Consider the following 11,208-nt stretch of genomic DNA (forward strand, 5'->3'; position numbering starts at 1 on the left):
GTGCGGGCCAAAGCCCTTTATGCACAGCCCTACACACACACACACACACATATATTCCAATGCATATTCTCCATCTCTATCGTCTTAGCACTTAAAACAAGTGGTCATGGAAATCAACAAGTCTAGTGTTCATTTTCAGTAAGAATGTGCATCTCGATCCATGCCACCACCTTTCTCTCCTCCATCCTAGGCCTAAAGATCACCGGCCCCCAACCAACGCGAAGTACCGAAAGCAAGGCACTAGATGGTGCAATGGAGAGACTTACCTTTGGTATATATGCATTCAAAATCAATTAATATATAGCATCTGATACCCAGGCATATATAGAGACGAGGAATTTTGCACTTATCGATCACACATCCGCTGAGTGTATGAACAAGATCAGAAGAACAAGGCAAAGAATGCATGCACATGCCAAGAGTCTATCCTTTCATGTGTACAGCTAGTACCTACGAATACCTGGTAGACCAAATTTTAAGTCTGTACCAATCAACCATATCCATGCATGAATATATAGTCACTCACTCGGACATTTGAGTTCCCAGATGTCCCTACGTACCTTTAATATTGAGATAGGACCTTACGTGCATAGCTATTCCAGATGGATTAATGCATGGCAGTCATTAGTACTTATAAAGAGAATGCCATATCTATTTAAGCAATATCAGTACTACTGCTTTGCTTTAACTTCTCATATCTTTAAGATAATATATACTTAATTCGCCTTCATTTTGGACCTTCCAATTAGACTAAAATCAGGACCCCTTCCATAAGAAAGAACGCAAGCCATGCTCCACAAGCATGATAAATTATAATGAGATGAGGGATAGGAAAAGAATGCGTGTTTTCAAGTAGTCGGAAACACTGGCTGTACACAATATATAGGACGGACAACCGAGTCCCTTGAGAGCTGGATATGAAATAATAGGGCAACAACATGTTCTGGCAGTAATGCTAAAATCAAAACCATGACCCCAGTTCCAGTCTAGATCTTTGGCATGCAAGCTGTGCAGGTCGAACCAGGACAAGAAAAACCACATGGATAAGAAGCCGCAAACCATTCAACTGAATTAGCTGGTTGATGGGTCCATTCCACAGAACCATCTGGTTTTGATGTTGGCATCGATGTGATGTAATAATTCGAATGTTTCCATCAAAGCAGCTGGTGTGCGGTCCACCACCCCATAACCATCCGGTATGGGCGCCTGGCGTTGATGGTAACGTGGAAACCCAGGCATTGCCGAGTAGTTGGCCTCTTGATGGAATTAGGACACGACAGTTAATCCAGAAAGTTCGAGATAGAGATGCAATGTGAATACTGAACTCTGGTTGAGACTTTGTTCTCAGATAACCGGTGGCCGGAGGCCAATAAAAAACAAAATACCGAAAGAAGACACATTTGAAGAAATGCCAACCGTATCCTTTCGTATTACATAGAACATATCGATGAATCGAAATTCCTATAGGAATGATGAATGAATGCTTTGAATTATACAAATGAATCCCGATTTGAGAAAGGGCAGGATAAAAAATGTAACCAAATATCAAATATATATGCATATTATTGTTCTTGGAATTAAAGGCACAATCAGAAAAGTGGGGAATCGAAATCTAGAGAAAAATAAGCTTAAAAACTAAGGATAAACTTGAGCGTTAGTCACAACCCTTGAATGGTGTTATCTCCATCTTGTTGGCTGATGATGTATCCTAGCTCTATCACCTTCACTTGTATCAGAGGTCCCTTCACCCAATTCTCTATCGCCTAATTTTGAAACAGACTTTTCTTCTGGTTGATAATCATGATGTGAGCGGGAAGAATCTCTCCCAGTCCGGCGTTCCTTCATATTAATCATACAATGGATGGAATTAGGAATTAGATAGGTTATAGAACATCCTCAAGAAAACTTGGGAAAGAAAAAGGAGAAAAATACTAATATGGTGCATACATCACGGAATAGCAAGTCATCGGCGTCAAGCATGTGAATCACATGTCCCATTTTTGGCCGCTTTGTTGCATCAGGATCAACACATCGAAGAGCAACCAGCAGAACACGCTTAAGCGCCTTTGAAGCAGGCATCTCGGGCAGCTTGGGATCAACAACTTCTTCAGATTTCCGGTTTCCAACCATGGTTTTCAACCACTCTACCAAATTCACCTGCAATTCTTTAGTACTTACTATAGTTAGCAAAAGGAATTTTATAGAAGAGGGATCCAAAGAAATAAACAAATTACAATTCAAGTTTAACCTCTCCTTTTGGTCGACTGTAATCAACAGGGCTCCTCCCCGAAATTAACTCCATGATAAGTATTCCAAAGCTGTACACATCACTTTTCTCATTCAGCATCCCAGTGCAAGCATACTCAGGCGCAACATACCTAGAGAGACAACCAGATGAGTCATCTTTCCAACTTAAAGAAGCATACAAATAATTTTCTCAATGCACAACATTATATTAAGGTCGCTTTTAATGAAAACAAGGCAATGAACTGACCCAAATGTTCCCATCACGCGAGTTGTCACGTAACTCCTCTCAGAACACAGGAGCTTAGCAAGCCCAAAATCAGATACCTTAGGATTCCATTGACGATCGACTAGTATGTTGCTAGATTTCACATCTCGATGGACAACCTTTGGTTCAAGACCTTCGTGAAGATAGGCCAATCTGCAAGAGTAAAGGTCACCAATTGAGCTCAATTGCACGCATCAGATAAAAACAAACTAATGTAAAACTATACTATCATAATACCCTTTTGCTGTTCCCAGTATGATGTTCATACGGATATCCCATGTTAGAGGGCTAACATCCCCAACATCACCATGAAGCCATTGATCCAGATTTCCATTGTCAACATACTCATACACAAGCATCCTAAGAAACAAAACAGCTTCCAGATCATTACATCTCTAGACACTCCACAGAAATTACATCCTCAGGCTCAAACAAGAAGATGACTATTGATACCTGTATGCACCCTCAACACAGTATCCAAGCAACCTGACAAGATTCTTGTGCCGTACCCGTCCAATTACTTCCACCTCCACTTTAAATTCCCTCTCAGCTTGACCCCTGCTCATCAGTCAGCTTATTGAGATAATTAACCAGACATACATGTTAAAAAGGCAAGGAACATAGAAAAGATCCGTATAGCAGCCATTCATGATACAGTTAAATGAAGGGGAAAAGAGGACAAAAAGCACAATTTAACTCATTATAACACCATTTAATCATGCTCGATCAGGTGCACAAGGGACTAAATAAGAAAATGGCACTTTCTTTTTTCTTTTATTGACAGCATGTTACTTTACAGCAGATTCTCATTTTCGCGCACTCAAGACAAGAATATTGTACAAAAGAAAGGATAATAAACCAGAAGAAAAGAAAACAATGGACAGACATAACCTCAACCAACAGAAAAAGAAAAGAACCTGGTTTGGTTGCCGAGAGAAGGCAAGAGAAGAAAATAAGATTAAATACACACGAATGCAATTACTCTATTTCCTTAGCAATTAAACGTTTTCAGAGAAATATATGAGACCCAGATTAACATCCCACTAAACTGTACCTCACAAATAAAAATTAGTGACATAAGATGGTAAGTAGAGTACTTGTTATTCATGAGGTTTTTTACGGCGACTTTAGTGCCATCAGGCAAGACCCCACGGTAGACAATCCCGTAGCCACCTTCGCCGATCACATTCTCCTCACACAACCCATCGGTGGCGGCCTCCAGCTCTCTGAGAGTGTACCACCTTCCCCACCCCAGGTGAGACACCTCCGGACCCACCATGCTCCCGCTCCCGAACGACCCAGTTTCGACCGTAGAAGTCCCCTTGCTCTCTCCGCTAGAGTACCGATCTGACACCACCACCACGCGGTGCTCTAGCTTCCCGATCTCGATTTGGATCTCTGCCGGCGGAGCAGGGTGGGGCACGATTTCCTGGATTTCTTTGGAAATGGGAGGCGTGGTGGCGTTCGCAGCGGTGCTGGGTTTCGCGTGTTTGGGGTGGCGGTGGCGGCGAGAGGTGATGCAGAGGGAGAGGAGGAAGAGGGCGATCACGATGAGAGAACCCACGAATATGCCGATGACGACCCAGAGTCGGAGCCCAAAGATTGAGGTCGGCTTTGACAGCTCCGTGTTCACGAATGCCGCGTCGTAAACAGACATTGTTTTTTCTCTCTGTTTGAGTGATATCAGAGAGAGGGGGAGGGACAAGGATTAAAGTATAGGTATCATGGGATTCGCCGGAAAAGCCAGGAAAATGGGGTTTCCGGTGAACACAGGCCAGAGAAAGATGGTTGAAGATTTGGAAACGATACTAGAAATGTTGTGTGGTGTTGTGAACTTGGGTGAGAGAGAGAGAGAGATTGAGTATAGTGTGTATAAATGAAGTGTCTGTTTGCCTCTGTGGCAGCTGTAAAGATTCTGCACTTATAAATATATATATATATATATATATATATTTATATATTTATATAAAGTTTATTTCTGTTACTTTAATTTGTGTCGCACTCTCATTTTTATTTATAAATATATATATACATATTTTTTTAATATAAATAAAAATTATGTGTATAGATCATGTTATCTACTTTATAGCTTTTGGATAATTTATTAGCTAAGAAAATATCTTCAAGGTTCAGTCAATAAGAAAATAAACGATTCTTACAAGAAAATAAAGGAATAATTTTTAAATGTTCCCAAGTAGAGATTTTCTTAACCATTGGGTTATTTAAAAATATTTTATCTTCTTCCATCATGTGCAATGGTGCGTTTATTTAAAAGAGAAGCCGCTACTGTGAACTTGTGAGTATTCTTGTGGGTTTAGGTGCTCTCTCTGACTTTATCATTCCCCTTTTCCCTCTTTGTGGAAGACAAGTATGGATGGGTTATGGGTTATCTTTTTTAAGTGTTAGGAAGAACTTCTTAGTATTTCTAGTGATTTCTCTCTCTATGGATGTAGTGATGGTATAGAACTACTTGTGACTCTCTCTCTCTCTCCTTTCTTTGGTCCTAGACTTTGGATCTTTGTAGACAATTATTGTTGTGTAATGATAAGAAGTAAGACTGTTCATCCGGACCAAATTTTTTTCAGGCCCGGTCCAGTCCAAAATTCGGATAACTGAGTTCTGGCACAAAACATATCTAGGCCAGTACCTGCATGACTAAAATCGGTTTCATCCAGTTCAGATATCGGATTGGATTGGTTCCGAATTTAAAACCTGGAACCTGAGTTTTTTTAAAACCTTCGTATCAAAACGAATCACTCATCATTCATTCAGATCTCTCTCTCAGCCACTCTCTCTGCAACTTGCGCCGATGTCCTCTCTCACTCTCATGCCAAAACCCTAGCCTCCTCTGCCTAGGGATACAAATGGTCCGGTCCAGTCCGACAATTCATTTTCGATCTGGCCTAATTTTTTTTATTTTTTTAAATAATTAATAAAAAAAATTATTTAAAATACTAAATTAAATTAAGTGACTTATTAATATAGATTAAGTAACAAACTCAATAAAAAAATATTTTATATGGTCAATGATAATAAATTATATGAAAATTATATTATTAATTTATATAATTACTATATAATTAACTAATTGATATTATATATTAGTTAATTCATAGAATATTAACAAGTGTTAGTAACATATTTAAAATTTTATATTATTAATAGTGATAGGTTAGATGAAGATATATATAAAATATTATTAATTTATAGAATATTAATAAGTATTAATAACATATTTAAAATTTTATATTGTTAATTGTACAATTATTATATATAAAATATTTTTTTTTTTATTTTTCATTCGGTTCGGTCCGATCTGATCCGGTTCGAAAAAACCCTGGACCATGGACTGGACCGAAACTTTTTGGTCCTCTAAAATGTGGACTGAGACCAATCAGACCAAGTCTCGGTCCGGTCCGGTCCGAACCGAAACGATCGGTCCGTTCGGTCCGACCGGACCGTTTATCACCCCTACCTCTACCTTCATCACCTTCGTTACTCCATCATATCTATCTCTCTCTCTCTCTCTCTCTCTCTCTCATCATCAAGGTCCCATTCCCCGACCTGGTGAGGGAAATTTCAGTATTTTCTATCATAGGTTTGAGTTTTGGATTGTTAAGTGCCGAAATCCTAGTCTTCCTCTGCCGAGGGCCAAAACCCTAACACTTTTAGATCTACTCTTAGATCTAAGACTTGGCTTTGAGTTATTTTTGTTTTTTTGTTCTAGGTCTACTCTTAGATCTAATCCCATAACTTGCATTATATTTTCTATTTATTTATAGATCTTAGAATCCTTGATAAGCTCTGATATCTGGGTTATTTTTTTTTATTGTGAGTTGTTTTTTTGACTCGTGGAGATCTAGTATATGACTTTGATATTCTTAGAAAATCAGTTTCTTACATTATTTTGTGGAGATATGCTTTTCAAACAAAAAAACATAGTTTAAGAACATAATAATATGGGTTTTTTTAGGGTTTTTGTTGAATAAAGTATCTCCTTTACATGGGTGCTTGTTTTGTTTTTTGAATTTGCATGTGTTGGATTGATATTTGGATCTTATGTTTGGTTTGTCCACACTTCTAGTTGGGGATTGCCATTAGAAACATCATATGTTTGATAAAATGATAATCTTTATGTATTAAAACAAATCATTTGAGATTAAGTAGACAGCTATGCTTGTAAATAGATATATAAGGATATTAGCAAACAATGTATATCCAATGTGTTCCCTTTGCTAACTAAGCATAGCAAGAAATAAGGGTGATGAGTGTCATGTGTTGGGGCTTCTCATACTTGACTTTCTTGCCTTCTTGTTATTTGGGTTAATTTGTTATGATGTTCATGGAGTGCTACTATCAATGCTACTATCAAACTCTATATGTAATAATGATCAGTGCTTAACATACTTCTTCTAATATGATCATATTCTATCCTCAAGTTAGCTTATACTGAAAATCTTCGATTATTTGTCCCAAAAAAAAAAAAGTGATAGTGCAACTCTGGTGTTATTTCTAATTTAAAAATAATTGGTAACATGCCTAGAATCAATATCACTTCTACTAACTAAAAACCAGTTGGTTGTCATGAAGCTCCCAATTAAATGTCACCATGCATTGAGTAGGTGATTTTTGAGGTATGCATGCATGTCTAGGCCGATTTATTTGTTACAAACAGGTGTTTGTTTGGCTCTATCCCTGCATCAGTCATTAATTAGTTGATTGCTAGTTGCATTCTAGAAGAATTAATTATACATCATCCCTAATTTCTTGCATGCACAGTAATATTGTGGAAAATTATGAGCAATTTTGAACTATATATTTTTTCTCTAACATGAGGTCATGAACAAGTCAACAACAAAACTGACTATGAGATAGCATATTTTTGTTTGTGCTTTTTTTTTTTTTTTTTTCTCAAAGGTAAACACACGAAGGCAGAAGATTTCATATTGCTCAAGCCTTTTGCTTTGTTTTTCTCTCTGGGAGTCTTTTCAGAGTGGATTGAAATAGAGTTTGTGGGATGTTGTGGGGTTCTAAGCTATTTATGTAACTGATTTCCATGTCTTTTACTTTATATATATATATATATATATATATATATATATTAATGTGAAAGGGATACCGTGGCATGCCTCTGGTTTCTAGAAGCTCTACATGTTTTGAAATTGTAATAGAAACTCGACGTGCAAGGGGAGTAGTGAAGGAGATCTGGTACCAAGTATTCTAGAAGCTCTTCCTGATTAAACTGATGATGATCAATCATGGCTTGTAATTTTGTGTTTTGTAATATAATATATAAAATATCAAATAATGTAATATGTAGTAGTGAGTTGCATTATATGTTGCATGCCTTTTATATGATAAATATTGAATTTCTTTTTTTTTAGATGCATTTAGTTAAAAAGATAATTAGTTGTTTTATATATAAAAAATATGTTTTTCAAAATTTTTTCTTGAAAAAATTGTAATAGAATATAGGCTTCTAGATTAAAAAAAAAATGATTTTCAACATTATCCTTTTCTTAAAAAAATTTAATAATATAGCCTTTGTATAAAATAAATAAATAAAAACTACTCGGGTACAGCTTGGAACCCAGATTTTTGGGTTGTAAAAATCCGAATACATCTGGGTTCTGGCCCGGGTCATAACCCGGTCTGGAACCCAGCCTGGGTTTGAAATCTGGGTTTTGGATCGGGTATACTTGGATACCCAGTCCGAAATCCAGATGAGTAGTCCTAACAAGAAGTATTGACAATCAAACAGGTAAGTGGAAAGAGGTAAACTCCAAGTAGATCAGATGGATCGAGTGGTCTTAGATGGAGTTGGTGTTAGATATGTTTATGGATGAAACAAGATTCAATCTGAAAAGGGAAATCCCTCTTATCACTCTTTCCTATCCCATTTATGCAAACATGTAAGGTGACTACGTACCTAGATTTAGAGCACATTCCAAAGGAATTTAATGGTTGATAGCACCATTGGCGTGATTAATCAATAAATAATATGGTTGATAGACTCATGGTTCCTCTTCCCTATTCTAAACGTGCCAAGACCCACGATTGACCCAAGCTCTCAACCATCATCATAACAAGACTGAAACAATTCAATTGATTTACACTCTTTGCATGAAATGATCCATATTTGCATGAAGGATTACAACCTTCTCAGTTGCATCTCTTTTTTACTAATTTTAGGGTATCTTCTCAAATATTTACTTTGAATGTTGTCTTTTGCTTTTGTAGGTTCTTGTATAATAACATGGTTGAATCTTATTAGTTATGCTTTGCAATGAGAACACTAATCAAGTTGCCATGGGTTTTGCCTTAGCCTGATTAGATTTCTTTGTGCAGAAGTGTTGTTTGATCCCCTAGAATTTATCTCTTTGTGGTTGAGGCTCCAAGATAATGTATTGAGGGTGTTATCTAGTTCTCGAGGAATTCGTGGCTACCCTTGACATGATATAGGTGGGTGTTGTCTGTCTATGTAACACTCGCACATTACATCTTGGTCCAAAAGCAATTCACATAAGATCTCTCTTAATTCAGCCTCCATGGAAAAATAAAACGGAGCACCAAACAACGTATCTTCACATACCGACGACTTCGAGATGACCTTTTAATTTACTGTATGTTACAAGTTGTGAGCTAGGGTAGAATAGAATAATAGTTCTCAACATTGTTTTATCAATAAAATATCAACCACTTATATATTCTAGCACCTTCACATGAGTGTTGAGATTATTTGTCAAACTTGCAGTGCTTTGTTTGGTAGAAAATAAAAGGATAAATCTTCTATCTAATATTGCTTGTATAGTGAGTCTTGACTCTTAAGGGAAAAAGTGTAAGTTTTATTTATTAAAAAAAAAAATAGCCTTAAATCAGCACTAAGGTGGCGTGAAAGAAAAGCGCATGAAAATTTTTTCCCTTGAAAAATAATCAATCACAAAGTTAATGCCCAAGGTTCTACAACTGAATCAAGATGGAAACCACTTTCATGAGATAGATGGGATAATGGGAATAACGTTTTGTACAATCAAAAGATGACCATTTAAATTGAGCTAATTTGGATTCAGAGATGAAATGAGATGATTTTAGATAAAATATTAAAGTTAAAAAAATATATATATTGTTAGAATATTATTTTTTAATATTATTATTGTTTCGGGTTTGAAAAAAATTAAATTATTTATTATATTTTATATATGAATTTGAGAGAGTTGTAATGATGAGATTAAACACTTTCCAAATTCAAACGGGATCAGAACTTCCTCATAAGTCATAACTACAACTTTTTCTCCCTCCTCTCTCTAGAAATCTTCTCTCTCAAGAATCAAACAAACCCCCCCCCCCCCCCCCCCTCCCCCCCCCCCCGCCCCCCCCGGCAATTTTCTGTCGATAGGGAGGGACAGCAGCAACTCTCCCTCATTTTCTCTTCCTCCACGTTATTGTGTATATCTATTTTTTCATTTTTCTTTCCATTAGGTGAAAAATTGTTAGATCTACCGAGTTTTGACTACCAACAGTCTATGCATGCCACACAAATGCATTCTCCATATGCCAATACAAGATAGATCAAGAATCGCCGCCATCAAATTAGCGTATGAGCCTCACGCACTGTCAACGCTATGCTTGGGCTCCATTTCCAGTGACGATTCAAATATTTCTCAGACCACACAAACGTCACCAACAGATTCCTTAACCTCAAATCTTTAAGATGCATTCTACCACACTCCATTCCCGCCAGTGCGTAGGCCCTATGCGCCGGTAGAGTCGTTAATTTTCTTTCAATGCAGTCAAAGATCAAGTTTTTCCATCTCTAACCATCCAGCTATGTTCATGCTTTCTCCGAATGAAAGTGAGTTTCTCCTACAAAATGTTCCACAATAAATGATCACAGTGTATTTGTCCTGCGTGTGAACCATTTTCTCTACTTGTTAGATCGAAGTAAACCACTTTTGATGGTCCTCTCCTTGGATAAGCCAAGGAACATGGGCATGAAACTATGGCTCTTTTGGCATTTTCTTTTTATTTGATCTCTATCCCTCCAAGCACCGCAATCAATGTAATGTGGAGCTTGTGTACCAGACACCCCACCATCTCCTCTTCCTCTTGTATCTATAATTTAATATTACTGCACTTTGATTGAAGGAAAAAAAATGACCATTTAATGATAGACAATTAGTTAGACAATGCAATACAATAGATTCTTTGTATGGTTATAGCATACTTCCAATCGTGGAGTGAAATTTCTGGGGAGGTTCCAAAAAGAAATGTGATTGTCACAGATGTTTGCTTGTGGGTAGGCCCCACTTGTAATGGACTTTGGTGATCACAAGGACCCAAGTGATGATAATATGATTGACTTTGTCGATTGAAGTGCAAATAACCAAGTGCATGCTAGAATAGAGAGGTTTTTGTCTATAGCAGGGTAGTTTTTTCTCAACTTCTTCTAAACATAAAAAATTCCCTGCTTTTAACTTTTTCACTTTTTCATTGAATATATATTATTTAATAGGAATGTTATGCATCAACCACTGTCCACTCCTACACCTCAAACTTATAGTTTTTTTTTTTTTTTATAGTGTGAGATGTGGGATAATAAATAGTAACTGATGAGAAGAATTTTTCATTACTTAAACATATTTTTAAGGAGAGACGCACAATTTCTACAAAAACTTATAAACTTTTAGCTCAACTTA

At 36.9% G+C, this 11,208-nt stretch overlaps 1 protein-coding gene across 1 annotated transcript; it reads right to left on the bottom strand.

The window, feature by feature from the left end:
• Positions 1 to 1,407: 1,407 nt before the first annotated feature.
• LOC121267457 (probable serine/threonine-protein kinase At1g01540) lies at positions 1,408 to 4,419 on the bottom strand. The gene is made up of 7 exons (XM_041171319.1): positions 3,610 to 4,419; positions 2,966 to 3,070; positions 2,750 to 2,872; positions 2,495 to 2,665; positions 2,249 to 2,378; positions 1,948 to 2,157; positions 1,408 to 1,839 (listed from the first exon to the last, which is right to left on the bottom strand). The coding sequence occupies exons 1-7, from the start codon at positions 4,167 to 4,169 to the stop codon at positions 1,678 to 1,680; spliced, it is 1,461 nt and encodes a 486-aa protein (XP_041027253.1). The 5' UTR covers positions 4,170 to 4,419; the 3' UTR covers positions 1,408 to 1,677.
• Positions 4,420 to 11,208: the final 6,789 nt, after the last annotated feature.

Source organism: Juglans microcarpa x Juglans regia, chromosome 1D, assembly GCF_004785595.1.
Source record: "Juglans microcarpa x Juglans regia isolate MS1-56 chromosome 1D, Jm3101_v1.0, whole genome shotgun sequence".
Classification (NCBI taxonomy): Eukaryota; Viridiplantae; Streptophyta; class Magnoliopsida; order Fagales; family Juglandaceae; genus Juglans; species Juglans microcarpa x Juglans regia.